Genomic DNA, 19620 nt, shown 5'->3' with positions numbered 1-19620 from the left:
TTGGAGAGAGGACCCAAATCTGAACATGTAGTTTATTTATTTTCTATATACCTTATACACATAGCCTGAAGGTAATTTTATATAATATTTTTAATAATTTTGTGTATGAAACAAAGTTTGTGTATGCTGGACTATTAGAAAGCAAAGCTGTTACTATCTCTGCCACCCATGTGGATGATCTGCATTTGTTTGGCATCAGCATCATTCCTGACTCTGAATTTGTATGCTACTGTTAAGTGTTCATTTTCTTACACTTTTCACACATAAGTATTTAACAGTAAAAAATATGACATACCATTAATACAGTGAAAAAATAAAGTGTTCAGAGTAACTAAGCAGTTCGGTAGCATCACCAGAATACCTGTATCCACTGTCAAACAACAACAGACAATGGAAGGCTTTAGGTCTATGATGTTTTGGGTTGATTGGTTTGTTTCTTTGGCAGGTGGCTGGTACAGGGATCAAACCCTGGACCTTGGTATTATCAGCACCATGCTCTAACTAACTGAGCTAACTGGCCAGCCCGGATGCTGTATTTTGATGAAAGGTTACTGTCCACTGTTTTGTTGTTGTTGTTATTGTTGTTGTTTTTAGGTGAGAAGAAACATCAGAAGCAATTGAGGGATCAGGAAGTAGGTCCTCTAGCGATGAGGAGGCATTCTGCTGGATGGCTTTTTAAAATTTTTCCTCCGGAGGCTGGCTGGTTAGCTCAGTTGATTAGAACACAGTGTTATAACATCAAAGTCAAGGGTTCAGATCCCCATACTGGCCAGCTGCCAAAAAAATAAAAAATAGGCTGGCTGGAAGAAGACATAACAAATACCATTCCTTGAAGTTGATACGACAAGCAAACAGAAAGGACATTGTTGGGTGGGAGGGGGGAGAGGGAGGAGGGAGGGAGGTTTCGGTAATGGGCCACAATAATCAACCACATTGTATATGGACAAAATAAATTTTAAAAAATAAAAATAAATAAAATAAATCAATAAATCAATAGGCTGGCTGGTTACCTCAGGTTGGTTAGAGCGTGGCCTCACAACACCAAGGTCATGGGTTCATATCCCCATATCAGCCAGCCACTAAATGAATGAATGTGTATGTATGTATGTATGTTTCCTCCAGTGTCATCTGCTTGATTAACAATGGTTTTTATCTTAGAACTCTCTTCGATTTTATAAATTGATGTGATTTCTTGTTCTGTTACGAATGCTCACTACTCTAGTCCTTCAATAAGTCCATCACGTATTTTCACCATGTCGTGTATAGGCACTTTTTCTGGAGTGTTAACATCATTTTCATTATAACTGTTACAGTTTGAGTATCTCATCTGAAATGCTTGGGACCAGAGGTGTGAAATTGTCCACTGTGGTGTCATGTTGGCACTCAGAGTTTGATTTTGGAGCATTTTGGATTTCAGATTTTCGGATTACGTATGCTCCACCTCTACAGCAATAGTGGATGGAAGAGTGACTGACTAAGGAGTAAGCGTGAGGGATGGATAAGAGTACTTACCAGAATTTATCTTTATTTTATTTTTAAGATCAGGATTTCTCTTTAAAAGACCCAATGTTGTGGTGAACATTTTCTAGAAAAATCTATAACATGAAATAATGGGTATGTCTTCTGTGGCAGATACTTGTAGCATGAAAAGAACCAGAACATTGAATAAGAATCCTGTGTCTGATCCCCTTTTCACTTTGCCAGTTGGATTTACGTCTTTATTGGTAATTCAAGCAGGACAAAGGAAATATCCTTTTCAAAGTCAAGCAGACTGGGTGTTTGTCTTGTATCCTGTCAGTGGAAGCAAATTGAAAAGAGAAGAAGAAAAAAGAATCCTATGTATGCCAAACAGCCATGGGAGAATTGTTTAGAGTAGCCCTTTCCAGGAGACTTTCTGTGGTGATGGATGTGCTCTATATCTGCATGGCCTAATACAACAGTTGTTAGCCACATGTGGCTATTGAGCATTTGAATATAACCAGTGTGACGAAGGAACTGAATTTTAAAATTTAATTAAAATATTAATTAGGTAATTAAATAGTCACATGTGACCAGTGACTACCATGTTGGGCAGTGAAGCTGTGACAGTACCAGCTTTGGGATTGAATGAAACCCATTCTGTCTCTTGTGTTCAAGAGACACTTCAAGCCATGACTCTGCTCCCTGAATATATATTTTTTCTACTGTTTTTACATTCCAATTTATAGCTGTCATTGAAGTCTTTGGCATCCTTCTTGCTTATAAATAATCTAGATATGAGGGAAGTCTTAAGGGCATTGGGGAGAGGTTCACATGTGCTTCCTTTGAAAAATGGATTTGAAATTAAATTTTATTTCTATATGTAGCACCCACTGGTAAATTACACAGTGGCTTTTGTTCATTTAGCAAACACATGTGGACAGCCTACTGGTGTCTGGCACTAACTTGCTTGGCATTGGTGATACAAAGATGAGTAAAATTATCCCTGCACTAAATTAGCTTTCAGTCTAGTAGAGAGAGTCCTATTTAATTAAGAATAATATCTGAAGATATTCACAAAGGAAGTTATATGGGGTGGAAAGAGGAAATAGAAGAGGCAGTGGAGATCAGGAAAGATTTTATGGAAGAATTGACTTTCTGTCATCTTGAAAGGTTATTCGCCAAATAGACGGGGGGTGGGGAGGCTTCCTAGGCAGAAGGAAGAAGTGTCTGGGACCAAATATGCTTTTATTTTTTAATAAAACTATTGTGAATGCTGATGGTAATAGGTCTACCAGTTAATTGGGCCCTTAACATATGGTTATCTGGAGTCTTGGAGATGATTTTTAATTTCAGAGAAGTGAGTTGGAAAACTGCTTCTGCAGTACAGTTCTTGAAACCCAGAAGTTGTCAGTGTGTGGATGGCTTTAATTCTGGCTTAAATTTCTTTCTCCCCCCCCCCCTTATTTATTTATTTATTTTCTTAATTTTATTTTGTCGATATACAATGTGGTTGATTATTGTGGCCCTTTCCCGAAACCCCCCTCCCTCCTCCCTCTCCCCCCTCCCACCCAACAATGTCCTTTCTGTTTGCTTGTCATATCAACTTCAAGGAATTGTAGTTGTTATGTCTCCCCCCCCCACCCGTTTTGTGTGTGTGTGTGTGTGTGTGTGTGTGTGTGTGTGTGTGTGTGTGTGTGTGTGTGAATTTATTTATTTATTTTTAGCTCCCACCAATAAGTGAGAACACGTGGTATTTCTCTTTCTGTGCCTGACTTGTTTCACTTAATATAATTCTCTCAAGGTCCATCCATGTTGTTGGAAATGGCAGTATTTCATTCGTTTTTATAGCTGAGTAGTATTCCATTGTGTAGATATACCACATTTTCCGGATCCACTCATCCGATGATGGACATTTGGGCTGCTTCCAACTCTTGGCTATTGTAAAGAGTGCTGCGATGAACATTGGGGAACAAGTATACCTTTGACTTGATGATTTCCATTCCTCTGGGTATATTCCCAGCAGTGGGATAGCTGGGTCATATGGCAGATCTATCTGCAATTGTTTGAGGAACCTCCATCCCATTTTCCATAGAGGCTGCACCATCTTGAGGTCCCACCAACAATGTATGAGAGTTCCTTTTTCTCCGCAACCTTGCCAGCATTTATCGTTCAGAGTCTTTTGGATTTTAGCCATCCTAACTGGGGTGAGATGGTATCTCAGTGTAGTTTTGATTTGCATTTCCCGGATGCTGAGTGATGTTGAGCATTTTTTCATATGTCTGTTGGCCATTTGTATATCTTCCTTAGAGAAATGCCTACTTAGCTCTTTTGCCCATTTTTTAATTGGGTTGCTTGTTTTTTTCTTGTAAAGTTGTTTGAGTTCCTTGTATATTCTGGATATTAATCCTTTGTCAGATGTATATTTTGCGAATATTTTCTCCCACTCTGTTGGTTGTCTTTTAACTCTGTTAATATTTTCTTTTGCTGTGCAGAAGCTTTCTAGTTTGATATAATCCCATTTGTTTATTTTTCCTTTGGTTGCCCGTGCTTTTGGGGTCGTATTCATGAAGTCTGTGCCCAGTCCTATTTCCTGAAGTGTCTCTCCTATGTTTTCTTTAAGAAGTTTTATTGTTTCAGGGTGTATATTTAATTCTTTAATCCATTTTGAGTTGAGTTTAGTGTATGGTGAAAGGTATGGGTCTAGTTTCATTCTCCTGCATATTGATATCCAGTTCTCCCAGCACCATTTGCTAAAGAGGAAGTCTCTTCCCCAGTGTGTAGGCTTAGTGCCTTTGTCAAAGACCAGATGGCTGTAGGTGTGTGGGTTGATTTCTGGATTCTTTATTCTATTCCATTGATCAGTGTGTCTGTTTTTATGCCAGTACCATATTGTTTTGGTTATAATAGCTGGCTTAAATTTCTGAACATTGATCTTTGAGCAAATCCTATTCCATCATCCATCTTATCTAGTTGAAATTCTAGTTTGTTACATTAGCTTAATTGCTTAGTAAAATAAACTTTGAGTGCAGTTGTGCACAATTTTTAATGGTTGGTGTATATAAATATAGTAGGTGCTTGATAAATTTTGTCATTGAAATGTCTCATGATGTCAGATCCCCATGCCAGCCAGCCACCAAACAAACAAAAGACAAAAAACAAAACAAATTGTTGAGCAGCTTTCTGCTTGTATTTGCTTTGTTGAACTGTTGAGTGACTTTTTCACTTTTTCATTAAATGAATTTTTAACTTAGTTTCCCCTTTTTCCCTTTCGGTTAAATTTTCTTTCACGTTAATAACCATGATTCTTTTTAACCTTTTCTTTTCTTTTTTTTAAATTAAATCATAATTGATTATACATATTTTGGGGATTCAGTGTTGACATATGTTGATCAAATCAATATTACTAGTATGTATATTGTTATAAATTGTACTTATTCTTTATGCCCTTGTCCAATCTCTCCTTATCCCCCCTCCCTCCCTGCTCCTACCACTGATAACCCTAGATTTCTTCTCTCCCTCTGAAAGAGTAATGTTTACTCTGTCAATTTGTTGTTGCCTAGATGATCTGTCCAATGCTGAAAGGTGTATTCAGGTCCCCAGTATTATCATAGAGCAGATGTTTCTTCTGTCACTCTGGAATGGGCTTTGTGGAGAGAGACATCCTCTTCTTTTCTTTGGTCTCTGCCGGTGACTCTCCTTGTGTCAATGCACTTGAGTGACTGGCGGACCATCTGTGTGGTGGTTGTGACGTCTAGCCACTTTTGCGGCAGCCATGGTTACTGTGGTGGCTGCATTGGGCCACCTCCGTGGAGGTGATGTTTTTGGCATGCTCCTTGGCGCTGGTGGTCTACCTGGTTGTGGCGTGGGGGATCGGGTCCCCTGGCGGGCCCAGAAGCATTGGCAGTGTGCATGGTTGTGGGCAGGTGGTCCAGTCTCCAGCTGCATGCCTCAGGTCCCCTGGCAGACCAAGGCATGGGTGGTGTGCCTGGGCGGGAACTAATTTTTTGTCCTTTGCTTACTTCTAAAATGGGGAATGGGCTGAGCCCGTGGCGCACTCGGTAGCGTGCTGCGCTAGCAGCGCGGCGACGCTCCTGCCGCCGCGGGTTCAGATCCTATATAAGGATGAGCGGTGCACTCCCTGGCTGAGCGCCGGTCACGGAAAAAATAAATAAATAAATAAATAAAATAAATAAAATGGGGAAACTTCCTGTGGGAACCAGTACTTGAGCTGTGTTGTTGAGCTAAATTGCTGCATTGCTGCTATTTCCCTAGGGAAGATTTTTTGTGCAGCTCAGGGTTTAATGGTTGACCTTATAAGTACTTCCAGCTCTCCAGAGACCGGGTGCACCTGGGTTGTGTAGAAACTCTGATCTGGGCCTGAATCTTTTCATCAAACTGCACCCCATGCAATTCTGCATTACCGACCAGTCTCCTCAGAGTGGTCCTGCGCTGATTGGGGGGTGGATCGGCTGTCTTTACTGGGTCCTAGTGTTCTCCCAGTGGGCCGGTCTCCCCCACCACCTGTGCTCCAAACACTTCCTATGGGACGGGCTGTGCGCCAGTTCCTTGCCATGACTCAAGTTCCTCTGAAAGCCTCCCCTTTTTCAGCTGTTCTGGCTCCTTGCTCCTGCGTGGGTCCATGGGGACCCTATTAGTGGTCTTGGTGTCCTGGGAGCCACCAAGGCCCTCTTCTCCCCTGCCGCCTCCAAGCAACTCCATCCGAAGGGCACAGCTGCTGCTTTTGCTGGCTCCTGCTCTATGCACTCAGCAGTTCCAGCCTTAAAGCATCCCTGGCCCACACCACTCCAAGCAGTTTTTTCTTTCTCTTATCGTGGCTTCTCCCCCTTCATGAACTCCATAGATCTCTCCTCCTCTTCCCCTAAGCTCCAGCGGCCCCAGCTTGGCTGTTACATTTTTATAGTTGTAAATTGGTTGATTTGTGGGAGAGTGACACTGGCCACTGTCTATTCCACCATCTTGACCAGAACTCTTTTTAACTTTTTCTGAGTTTTCTTTAGGTTCTCTGGTGTCACTATTACAATTTGTAAATTTTCCTTGCAGTCCTGAGCACAGGACTAAGCCATGTGTTTTTCTAATCCAACTTTTGTTACATCTGCATTTTTTGTCACTGGTTCAGACTGACTAGTATTTCAGGTAAGGTCTGCACTAGATCCCAACATGGATTGTCAAGCTGATTGCCTCTCACAGTCTGTGGACACTATAGATGGACAGGCTGCCATCTGGAGGGGAAGCCTCATTTTCTTTTGTGAAACTGACTTGCCTCTCTGTCTTCTAAATCAGTGTGCAAACTTGGGCCTACTAATCAGTTTTTAGTAGTTTGTGATCTTGTTGCTTTTCTTGTAACTTACTTATTCTAAGTTGTTAACTATTGGAATTATGAGACAGAACAGAGCTCTTTAGGCAGCAGTAAGAACTGTCATGATCCTTTTCAGCAGAGAAAGAAGTTTGTGAAGGACATGTGGCTGGTAATAAATCCTGCCACTCAAAACCTATTCTGGAGCAAGTCTCCTGGATGGGCCAAGTGCATCTGAGGAAAAGGGTGGAGTAAAAGTAGCAAGTTCCTCTTAGCAGGTGGTGCTAAACCCCTAATTGAGCTCAAGGTTTCTTCCTGGGTTCTACCTGGAGAGCTGCTATTACCCACAGCCGTAGGCAACCACTGAGCTACTTTCTATCTCTCAAGATTTTCCTATTCTGGATATTTCATATAAATAGTATCATACAATATGTGGTCCTTTGTGAATGACTTCTTTCACTTAGTATAGTGTTTTCAGGATTCATCCATGTTGTTGCATATATCAATACTTCATTCCTTTTTATTGCTGAATAATATTTCATTGTATGGCTATACCACATGGCTAGATATTTGGCTTAAATAAGATTATTATGTTAATTGAAAACTAGTGAGTAAGGGATTAAAAATATGAGATATAAATTAATATTTAACTAAGTTTAATTTAAACTTAGTTTAAATGCTTTAGAGTACTCGCTTTTGGTCAAGTGAGCAGTTATTTTAAGTTTTCAATTGAATTTAGTCTAGGAAGATTCTAGAAGGTTGTATACTAAACTCTAGGCTAAATGAACAGCTTCAGTGAACATCTCCAGAAGGCCTTGAGGAAGCTATTCATACAAATGTGAGTCAGCATCGTGGTCACACAAACAAGGGGAAGTCAAGAGGAAGACTGCTATGTGAAATGGAGAGAACTGCATGTTAATGCATGGTTGTGGTTTACCTACTGAGGTACAGCTAGTAGTCATCTGAGGAATCTATGATGGACAGACCACTCCCACATTATGCAACTAGATAAGCAAGGCAGGCAGGAGTGCAAATGGTTTGTAGTCACCACAGGGAATCAAGCTTGTAAAAAGAAGTGTTAAAAGGGCTGGCTGCCATTTATCAGAGCTTTTGCAGAGCTTCCTGAAGCTCAGAAAGCCAGAGCTTTTGCTTGCCATCATCTGTCCTTTAGAAAATAGACTTAAGACATACTAGAACCAAGAGTTGATGGACTTGATAGCACCTCATACATACTTGACATTTGACATTCTCCCTTCCTCTTGTATGTAAATGACATTCTAATAGAAAAGTATACAAAAACTTCATAAAACGGTAGAAAACAAATATATATGCTTTTAAAAAGCTCATATAGTCACACTGTGTAACCTTAGACAAGTTAGCCTTTCTGTACTTCAGTTTCCTTATCTGGAAAATGATTTTTTTCATTTAGTGTTAGCACCTATCTCAAGAGTTGTTACAAGGATTAAGCATGTTAATAAAGTAGAAAGTTTATAATAGCATTTCTTGATGGTGTCCTTTGAAGCACAAAAGTTCTAAATTATTTTTTTCATTCAAATATATTTATTTTGTGCTTTACATATGCCAAGTGCTGGGAGAACTAAGGTGAATAAGGTGTGGCCCTGCCTACAAGAAGTTTCCAGTCTGGTAGTAGTAGACAAACTTCAAAGCAAATAAGGTAATGCAGATACTATCCTAGAAGTCCATACAGGGTGCAGGACAGGGAGTGGCGATAGCCTCTGCTCTTTCAAATCACATTCAACCGGGGGCTTCTCTAACCATAAGAAAAGATCTATGATGACATTTTAGAATCATAGTGTAAAGACAGGGATTTCTTTGTAAGCCAGAGGTTGCAAATGGACACCAGCTGGTTGGATCTAGCTACAGATATGTACTTTGGAGCCAATTTTTAAAAAACATTCCAGTATTTTAAAATTAGCACTTTTTTTGCATAAAAATACAGATTTCCAGCTTCTTTCTTTGAAAAGCAGGAAGACCTGTGATCATTAAGTTTACATTCCCTTGTGGCAGAAAGTGACTAAAGCTTAGCTGTGGCTGCCCTTTTTTAAAAAAATCTTTATTTTTTGTTTAGTTTAGTTTATCAATATACAGTGTAGTTGATTTTCGTGTCCCTTTACCAATTCCTCCTTTTTCCCCCTCTTTCTCCTGAAAAGTTTTAAATTTTTATGAAGTCCATTTTATCTGTTTTTCCTATTTGCTGGTGATAAATATATTATTTACGATAGCTAAAAGTGGAAGCAATTCAAGCATCCATTGACAGGTGAGGGGATAAACAAAATGTATATACATACATACAGTGGAATATTATTCAGCCTTGAAAAGTTCTGATACATGCCACAACATGGATGAAACTCAACATTATGCTGAGTGAAATAAGCCGGTCACAAAAAGACAGGTACTATGTAATTCCACTTATATGAAGTACCTAGAATAGTCAAATTTATAGAGACAGAAAGTAGAATGGTGATTGTCAAGGGCTGTGGGGAGAGAGAAATGGAAAGTTATTGTTTAAGGGTTACAGAGTTTCAGTTTGGGCATGGAAAAAGTTCTGGAGTTGGTTGGTGGTGATGGTTGTACAATAATGTCAGTGTACTTAATACCACTGAACTGTACACTTAAAATGGTAGAATTCTCTTAAGATTTTTCAGGGGGGCTACCTGGCAAAAAATGGTAAAGTTTTTATATATTTTATCACATTTTTAAAAATTTTATGGTTTTAGCTCTTACATGGAGGCCTATAATCCATCTTGAGTTAATTTTTATATGTAATGTGAGAAAAGAGGCCTGATTTAATTCTTTTGCACGTATCCAGTTGTCTCAGCACTATTTGTTGAAAGGACTATTTTTTTCTTTACTGGCTTATTTTGGCACCCTTTTTGAAAATCAATTGACCATAAATGATGACAACTTATTTCTTGATTCTCAGTTCCATTCCAGTGATATAATATGGTCTGTCCTTATGCCAGTACCACACTGTCTTGATTACTTTAACTTTGTACCGAGTTTTGTGATCAGGAAGTGTGAGACCTGCCACTTTACTCTTGTGTTTCAAGATTGTTTTGACCATTCTGGGTCCATTGAATTTCCATGTGAATTTTCCGACTGACTTGTCAATGTCTGCAAAGAAGCCAGCTGGGATTTTGAGTGGAATTGTGTCAAATATTGCTTAAGTCTTCCAGTCCATGAACATGGATATTTTCTATTTAATTTCTCTCAGTAAATGTTTTGTAGTTTTCAGAGTATAAGTTTTACACTTCTTTTGTTAAATTTATTACTAAGTATTCTTTTTGATGCTATTGTAACTAAAATTGTTTTCTTAATTTCATTTCCAGATTGTTCATTGCTAGGGCATAGAAATACTATTGTTTTTTTTATGTTCACCTTGTATCCTGCAACCTTGCTGAACTTGTTTAATAGCTTTTTAATGGATTTAAAAAATCCATACTTAGGATTTTCCACATAAAAGATCACATTGTGTATGAATTGAGATAGTTTTACTTCTTCCTTTCCAATCTGGATGCCTTTTATTTCATTTTCTCACCTAATTGCCCTGGCTAGAACTTCCAGTATCATGTTGAATAGAGGTAGCAAGCACAGGCATCCTTGTCTAGTTCCAGATCTTAGGAGGAACTTTCTTTTTAGTCTTTCACTGTTAAGTATAATGTTAGTTATGAATTTTTGGCCTTTTAGTGCCAAGTGGAATGGTATACTAATTTTTGAATTTGGGTATGCTAGGTGGTCACAAAAGTATATGCCATAGTCTCATGCTATTTATGGTTTCTTGTGCATCTCATATAACACCTTTGTTTTGTATTTCAGCAATGGCTGCCATCCGGAAGAAATTGGTGATTGTTGGTGATGGAGCCTGTGGCAAGACATGCTTGCTTATAGTCTTCAGCAAGGACCAGTTCCCAGAGGTATATGTGCCCACAGTGTTTGAGAACTATGTGGCAGATATAGAAGTGGATGGAAAGCAGGTGAGTATACTTTCAGTAACTGCTGGTACCATTTTGCATGTTAGGCTGTTCATAGAGCCTAGAGAATTAGGCTTTTTTTGCCTCTGCAGTACACAGTGTAATAAAAATTTTGGAAAGAGTAATCCATTCTCACCCTGCCATGTTAGTCCAACTTTTGTTCATTTTTAACTGCTATTATCCAGTCTTTGTCCATATTCACATGTATTTCACATGGCACAGCGTTAGTATACTTGCATGTGCTCTTTTCAAGTTTATTTCTATTTGGAATTTAGTTTGTTGCCATGTAGATAATACATAAATGAACCTCTGTATGGCTGGACTTTTTTTTTTTTTTTTTTTTTTTTAATTCTTTCAGACTATTTTATCAAATTCCCAAGTATGAGATTACTAGAGCAAGAGGTCCTTATTGATTATGCTTCTCAAAGGGTTGTACTGATCTGACATCACCAACATTGTAACATTTAAACAACTTCCTCACTTAAATTTAATTTTTTAAAAAGATTTTTGACTTTAACATAGAAAGTCTTTCTTAGTTGTTTCAATTTCCTGTCATTGACAGTGTTTTCCCATGTCTACCTTGAAAGCCCTCTGGCAAGAGTGGAGCAAAGCTCTTGTGGGATTGGAGTGTTTTTTGTTTTATTTTGTTTTAATTTTCTGTTCCCTTTTATTGTCAAAATAATGCCTTACGCAGCCTCCTGTACATCTTCTGAGGATAAATGAAAAATTCTCATTGAAAATGGATCAACTGGGGAAAAAAAAATTAGAACAAGGTGCTCTTTTCCAACACATTCAGTCCTCTTGGGTATTCAGTCATGTCTCCTGTGCTGCTAAGACTTGATACATTAGCTTTCATAATTCCATCTCTTTTCTCCCCTCTTACTTTCACACTTTACCTACCATTCCTTTCTGTCTTAGAATCACCCAGCCCCAGTTTGTGGTACAGTATATGGAAAATGGTTAGGTCAGCTGCTCAGAATTCCAGGGTTCCTCATTATGTGGCCTTCTGATAGTTATGTCACCATGAGTAAACTGCCTGACCTTTGGTCCTTCTTCATTTGTAAAAAGGCTTAAACTTCTATGAAGTAACTGAAAGCGTTTGGAAGCACCAGAGCACTTTACAAATTGTGCCTAATGATACTGTACTCAAAATCCTCTTGCAGTTTGTAGTCCATTCTATTCAAATGCAAAGTAGGCCACAATGATTGCTGTCATGACTTAGGAACCCCAAGGCACCTTTCTGAGCCAAGTATAAATGGAAAAAATACAATAACTTCTAGCTTATCAGAACTTTGGGTCCCACCCTGAAGGTGGCCCACCAAGGCAGGGTGTTACCAGGTCAACCTCAGCTCTCTGCATTGGTGCTTGGATGCAGGTGTTTCTGTGGGCCTGATGTGAAGAGTGGTTCATGTGGAACAGGACCCAGTTGTGACAAACTGGGTGGAAATGTGCTGAGATCTTTGGGACTGCTGTCATATAACAGCCATCTTGTCTAACTTAGACTAATATATCATACGTAGAAAGATCCAGTGATTTGAGGGAAGCAAGGTAAGGTTGGTATTTTCATAGCTCATTTCTCAAAAGCCTGGTGAATGTATATTACTGGTTGTATCCTGACATTCCCTCCAGAGACAGTGGCTGGAAATAAAAATGCTTAATTTGGAGGAGGGTGTCACAGGCTAGCTGCCTGCCTCAGAGCAACTAAGGAGCCTTCAAAGTGGGAAAGGGGCATTACTTGGGAGTGTTCATGTAACAGCATGCACTAGTAGAACATAGAGAAGCGTACAAGATTGTTAGGTGATCATGGTCCCAGGAAAAGGCTTGCCCAAAACGGTAAGCCCCCCCGCCCCCTTTTTTTTTCTTTTGGTAAAACAGACTTTCTTAATATGTAAAAAGAGCAAATAACAGTTGTTGTGACTGCTGTCCTCGCTGTCCAAGTCAGCATCCAGGTGGCTCAAAGGAAGTGTTAGGTATCCAGGGCACAGGGTCAGCTGCCTTCCTGTTCTATGGGGTGCCTGGACCCAGTGCCTCCTGGTCCTGGAAAGGCCTCTTTTAACATGAGACAGGCCCAGCACCATGGAAGCATTTATCAGGAGCTGACTGAACATCCATGGGATGTGGAGAGGCCAGGAGAGTGGGATGTGTCAGGGAATGAATGAGCTCTGCCAATCTGAGGTCAGACGAGTTGTGAATATTGGGCATCAGTATATCTTAGCTACGCATACCAAGGTAATAGTGTGCATGACAAGTGCAGTGGGGCTTGTGGAGGTTTTGAGTGATGTATCCTGGGGAAAGGATGAGAGTGGAAGAGATCCTTAGCCATCAACTTTAAGGAAGAAATGATATTTAGAAACAAATTGGGGCTATGAAGATGCTAGGAGAAGAAGGGCCTTTCAAGCATTGAAGGGAGAACCCTTGAGGCCTCAAAGGGTCTCTGAGCAGAGGGTGTTGAACATCCATCCAGCCTAGTTGTAAGAATGGGTGACAGAGCTGGCTACAGAGCTGGACAGTGTGAAAGAGGACCTGTCTCTAGAGCCCAGGCATCAGTTTATCCTCCTACCATTTGTGATGTGTTCATTCAGCCACAGAGACATTTCTCGAGCAGTGAAAGGCAGAACCAGAACCTTCCCGGTCAGCTCAGGCCTTTTCTAACACCCAGCATGGTGTCTTTTCTCACTCACCAACTCAAATACAGGCTTGTTTCCATGTTTCTACAGTTGAGCAGAATGATGAGATGAAAGTAAGGAAATGGTTGAGTAAGGATGTATTAAGAAAAGTTACTCAATCTAGTATTTCCCTGTCTTGCCTTGTATACCCTGTGGAATGTTATTTACAGTTTGATTTCTGCTCTTGTCTGTCCACTTTCTTTTCTAGTAGAGTGTTATTTATAATTAAACGTTTATTATAAGCTACAAAGTTGTTTTGTTTTGGGGGGTATTTTTTTTATTTATTGGTGGCTAGCCAGTACAGGGATCCAAACCCTTGACCTTGGTGTTATAACTCCACATTCTGACTGACTGAGCTAACCAGCCAGCCCTACAAAGTTATTTTTGACTTGGCATTTTGGATTATGCCACTTTGTTCAGTTCTAGTATCTGTTTATGAAACTTGCAATTTTGAGAAATTTCAACCTAAAATAATTTAAAATCCCTCCACATTCAGTCTTGATTCTCATAAAAGTGAATGCTCCTGTGTTTTACTATTTTGGACAGTCTGCCATTTAAATGTACTGGGGTAAGTGTCTTCCAAAAGTGGGTAGTAGAATTGACCTTGCACTCTTGTGGTTGGTTTTTTTTCCTATTACAGGTAGAGTTGGCTTTGTGGGACACAGCTGGGCAGGAAGATTATGATCGCCTGAGGCCCCTCTCCTACCCAGACACTGATGTTATACTGATGTGTTTCTCCATTGACAGCCCTGATAGTCTAGGTGAGTGGCCCTGCAACCTGATGTTTGTCACTACTGGTGTGCATGGCTTACATCTGGTTTCTCAGGTCCTTTCTGGGCATTAAGTGGCTGAAAAGCAGACATGAGCTTCAGAGGAGGAGTCATCAGTGGCCAGAGTCCTGGAGCGTTGGGGTTATAGAGTGTGAGCCCTGGGTCCCTTTTCAGCCTAAATCTCTCATGGCTGCCATGTTTAAAATGTATCCACTTTGTAAATTATGGTGGGTTCCAAGTACAGAGCTATCTCAGACTAAGATTTGGGAAGGGCTTTTTTGGTTGCCCACATTTTTTATCAGTACTTCATATTTAGCCCGCTGCCTCCCAGCATCTAGACTGGTGATTTGCTGTTTCCCAGTAGTGCTTTTAAAGCCCTATCTGAACCCTTTTTTAAAGTGTCTTAGCTGATAGAGAGACTTGAACCTGACCATTTCATTAGTCCACATAGCCATATGTTTCAGAAGCCACTGACCTTCAGAAAAAGACTGAATAATGCTAACCTCACTGTCTATGAAACAAGGCCTAAAACAGAACTTGCTTTCACTTTGTGTTGAAGATGATGAGATGTCTCACTTGGTGCTACAGCTTTTTCATGACAGGGCAGTAGGTGGGCCAAGGATGACGTTATGATTAATACAAACAACCTTGAGGGTCTGCTGGTGGCCTGTACTTGCAGTGGGCATTTAGAGTGACTGTGTTTTTGACATGGTTGTCCCCACCTTAATGATGATACTGGGGTTTCTCTGAAACATTGAGCCACTTACTCAAAGGTCATACAGCTCCAAGGAGCCAGGCTGAGATTGAGCACCCCATGCAGTGTCTCCCAGGACTGAGATAGAGCAGGTATTCCCTGCCATTTGTTCTCTTTGATCATTTTCAGCAATTGTGATTTAGTTTTGGTTTTCAAACTAATCTGGCTTCCTTTTGGGGCTGCTCGAAGGCCCTGGAGGCTGGGATATAGCTTTAAGCCACAAAGAAAATGAAGCCATTTGACATCCTCCCCTCAGACACACACATGAAGAGCTTCACCTAAATTTTATGGGAATGAGGGAGGGCTATGTACCCTGTACCCTCATCATTCAGGGTATAATCCTATAAGGGACAAAAATACCTTCGGAGCAAGGAATTTTTCCTCTTCAGTTAAGAGCGTATCTCCTAGTCTCAAAGGAGATATTTGGCTTTTGACCTCTGCCTGTTTACTAGCCATAACTTGTTTCTTGCTGGCCCCTCCTTCCAGAGGGCAGGCTCTAGGTAAGAGAGCAAAGGTAGAAAGTAAACAGGCAAAGAGAGATCGAGCTCCCTCTCTGAGGTACAAACACACTCAGGGACAGGGTCTGGATGCTGGAGAATGCTTTACCCTCACTGGACGTCATTGCAGGAAAGCTTGGTAGATACGTGGGGCCTTTTTGCTGAGATATCTAAGCTTGATTTTGCTATGGGCCTTTTAAAAGTTCTCTGTTATCTTGGCTAGGGAGTGGAGGCAGAATCCCACCAGTAATTTTCCCCAGTAAAATGTGTCATGGGAAGTCAAAAGTCTATATCAAGAAAATGAAAAGCTAATGTCAACCTAATGCTAAACTTGTTTGTTTTTAACTGGTTGGATGTTAGACCATGGCCCTGAGTCTGGGTGTAGGATGAGTTGGGTCATGAATTGGAATCTGTATGCAAGTTTCAGCCCTGCTGCTGGCCAAGCCTATGACAATAAACAGTTTACTTTTTGGAATCTCTGCTGTCTCATTGGCAGTTGGTCTAGATTCCAAGTCAAGACCTGGGGTTGGCAAACTTTTTCTGTAAAAGGCCAAATGGTAAGTAGTTTAGGCTTTGCTGACCGTGTGGTTTCTGTTACAACTATTTAACTTTACCACAACTACTCACCTTTGCCTTTGTAGCATGAAAGCAGCCATAGAAAATATGTAATAGGATGAGATTGCCTATGTTCCAATAAAATTTGACTTACAAAAATAGACCCCAGGCAAGATTTTATTTGCTAATCCCTTATTTAGATAAAGATTCCTTTTTTCTAGATTTTGAATTCCCAAAGGCTCACCAAAAACCCACTGTAAATCCATGTAAAGTGATGTGCCCTGATGTGATCAGATTACTTTGGGGGTGGGAGAGATTATAAGTGATTAACATACTGAATTAAATTACATTTAAAACGTAAAAAGTTAAGTTTGTAAATTATTAATCAAAAGTGAAGACAGCCAACTCATTCTAATTCCACATGTCTTAAATTCCAGGGATGCAGTGAGAGAACTACTGGTGTACACATTTCATATATCTAGCAAGTAATTATTGAGTACACACTAATAGAACTTCTGTTCTAGATAAAGGGACAGAGAAAAAAAAAAAAAAAGAAAACAGTAAATCCAACAGTAGTAAACGTTACAAATAACGTTTATAGAGATCAACCATGGTGGTATGCTGTTTTAGATAAGGATGATCAGTTCACAGGCTTTCTGAAAATGTGACCTTTGAGCAGAGACCTAAAGGAGGTGAAGGAGGCCCATGCTGATACCTAACAAAAGAGCTTTCCAGGCAGGGAAAACGGCAGGCACAAAGTCACTGAAGCAGGAAGATAAAAGGAATCCAGAGTAGCTTTATTTATTTATTTATTTATTTGTCTTTTTCGTGACCGGCACTCAGCCAGTGAGTGTACCGGCCATTCCTATATAGGATCCGAACCTGCGGCGGGAGAATCGCCGTGCTCCCAGCGCTGCTGCACTCTCCCGAGTGCGCCACGGGCTCGGCCCCAGAGTAGCTTTAGCTGAGAGGTTGAGGGTGAGGGTTGCAGAGCCCTGTGGGTTATGGTGAGGGCCTCTCCTTTCATCATGAATGAGATAGGAACTCTTGGAAGGTTTGAACAAGGGAGCAATATAATCTCACCTTTTAAAGAGATCACTGTGGCAGCTGAATTGATTTGTTTTTTTCTTGGCAGCTGGCCGGGCGTGGGGATCTGAACCTTTGACCTTGGTGTTATATGTTATAACAATATGCTCTAACCAACTGAGCTAAGCAGTCAGCTTTTTTTTTTTTTTTTGAAAATAGACCACAGGTCCAGGGATGAGAGAGAGAGAGAGCAAGGTTCAATGAGCTGAGGCTGTTTGGCTTCACTGTTAGGTGTGCTGGTCTTTTTTTTTTTTTTATTGTTCTGAGGACCGGGACACTGCCTTCTTTGGGAACTCCTTTGTTTCCTTTAAGTTTCAAGTTGTCACATTAGCAATACAATTGACCCTGTAGCTGCTGCGGCAAAGGAAGTGGCTGAGTATACATCTTGTGTGCTGAGTGAAGCATTGAATTATAAGAAGTTTTCCTGATCTCACTCATGTAGATTTCCTATCTGATGTGGTCTTTCAGTCAGAAGACAGAGCATCATTCCATATCCTAAGTAACCCCTGCCTTTTGGTAATTTGTCTTGAAGTCAGAGAATGAATAGATCTAAAATACAGTCTCAAATAGCAGTCTATTTGAATGATCGTCATAATAAGCACTTTTTATGCACTGACTCAAAATAACCTGGTGTAAGGGTAGTATTATTGTTATCCCCATTTTATTAGTCATCCCTGACACTGAGATAACAAAGGTGGCATGGGAGGTTAAACACAGGCCCCTCATCCACCATGATATATATACAACCTTTCCAAGTTAGTACAGTGTTGGCAAGAAGCTACAGCCGGTTATCTCTTGGTTATTTTCTTTTTTTTTTTTTTTTGTCGTTTTTTTGTGACCGGCACTCAGCCAGTGAGTGCACCGGTCATTCCTATATAGGATCTGAACCCGCGGCGGGAGCGTCGCCGCGCTCCCAGTGCAGCACTCTATCGAGTGCGCCACGGGCTCGGCCCTCTTGGTTATTTTCAAAATTCACTCTTGAGCCATTGAATACCAGTAACCCACAGGGTAGAGGTCATGCTGAGGGCCCATGAGCAAGGTAGAAAGAGAACATGTGGACCCTTGGCCAGTTGTGGCCCTAGAACAAGGACCCCTTCTGTAAGTTGGGGTCAGAATCATCTTACAGCAGTGACAAGGATGGCCTGTGGGTAGCCTCCATCTGTGGGGCAGGTGGTACCATTGTGGAAACACCTTGTGTTCTGGATCATTTGCTCTTCCAACCCTTACTTGGGCCCCACCTCCAGAGGAGCTTACAACAGTCCTGGTGGAAAAGCTGATGGTTCTGTGTTTAAGGGCAAGAGTTAGATTTTGCTTTTTTCTGTGGTTTTGAAACTAGTGGGATTCCATAAAATGTCCAGCATACTACTTCCTTTTTTTTTTTTTTTTTTTTTTTTTTAATAAAAGATGACTGGTAAGGGGATCTTAACCCTTGGCTTGGTGTTGTCAGCACCATGCTCTCCCAAGTGAGCTAACCGGCCATGCCTATATAGGATCTGAACCTGTGGCCTTGGTGTTATCAGCACTGTACTCTCCCGAGTGGGCCACGGGCCGGCCCTAAAATGTCCAGCATATTTCTGAAGCAGCAAAGGAAGTGTCTTTGCAGTTTAATCAGGGTTCTTGGAGATTCTTCAAGATGGAATTGTATGTATTCCCAAATTCTGTGCATTTTTCTTCTTTCAGAAAACATCCCAGAAAAATGGACCCCAGAAGTCAAGCATTTCTGTCCCAACGTGCCCATCATCCTAGTTGGGAACAAGAAGGATCTTCGGAATGATGAGCACACAAGGCGGGAGCTAGCCAAGATGAAGCAGGCATGGTTTGGGACAGGGCACTGTCTTCCTGTAGCATTGTTGAACAAGGGCCCCAAGGTCGGAGGTTTGGGGAGCCCAGCAAAAACCCTTACAGGCCAGGTTGTTTTAGAGGCCCAGAACCCCGCTCTGTCCATCTGGCCCTCATTTACCTATACAGAGGGTCCCTAAGACTGCTTAGAGATGGAATGTCTCCTGTGAGGTATGCTATGCCCCAAAAGACTGTTGGCCCAAGAAGAAACCATCCCATTAATAGTCAGTGCTGCAGATGCAGGGACTTTATCAGGCTCTTGATTTCTCTTCCTAGTTATTATCTTGGTCCATGTGAGGCCAAAGCTAAATTAGTGATGACTGAAAGATGAAGCCCTAATGCTTTTATAAAAGTGATAATGGAGGTGGCATCTTGGCCTCTCAGAAGCCAGCTGGCCTAATGGCAGGGCTTTCCTACACAGGAGGAGTGTTGAGGTCTTCAACCCAGGTTCTGCTACTGAGGTTTCTCTGTCTGAATGTCAACGGTAGGCTCTATTTTCTTCCACGGGCAGTCAGTCTTCTGTGACGCTCACTACAGGAAGACCCAAGGGCTTGCCCTAGTTTGGTAGCTTGAGTAATTTTGTCCTTGTTTCCTTCCTTAACTTTCCAGGATTCCTCTGACCTCTTCCCTCTTTATGTTTCCAAACAGCATTTAAGTAGAGGTTTTATATTGCAGGGGGAGGTACT

The 19620-nt window shown here is 40.9% G+C and overlaps 1 protein-coding gene and 1 non-coding gene across 3 annotated transcripts in view; both read left to right on the top strand.

Annotated features, from left to right (window-relative positions):
• The window catches only part of RHOA (ras homolog family member A), a 41860-nt gene that overhangs the window by 20808 nt on the left and 1432 nt on the right, over window positions 1-19620 (top strand). For both annotated transcript variants that reach the window (XM_063114697.1, XM_063114695.1), the window contains 3 exons: window positions 10613-10770; window positions 14074-14194; window positions 18776-18906. In XM_063114697.1, the coding sequence (XP_062970767.1) occupies window positions 10615-10770; window positions 14074-14194; window positions 18776-18906 (408 nt within the window). In that variant the 5' untranslated portion in view covers window positions 10613-10614. The remainder of the gene's footprint in view (window positions 1-10612; window positions 10771-14073; window positions 14195-18775; window positions 18907-19620) is intronic.
• LOC134391432 (small nucleolar RNA SNORA27) lies at window positions 1683-1809 on the top strand. Its single transcript, XR_010024971.1, has one exon. It is a non-coding gene; the product is annotated as a small nucleolar RNA SNORA27 (small nucleolar RNA).

Source organism: Cynocephalus volans, chromosome 11 (genome assembly GCF_027409185.1).
Source record: "Cynocephalus volans isolate mCynVol1 chromosome 11, mCynVol1.pri, whole genome shotgun sequence".
Taxonomy (NCBI): Eukaryota; Metazoa; Chordata; class Mammalia; order Dermoptera; family Cynocephalidae; genus Cynocephalus; species Cynocephalus volans.
The sequence above is the reverse complement of the archived record's forward strand: the minus strand, read 5'-3'. Positions and strand labels throughout refer to the sequence as shown.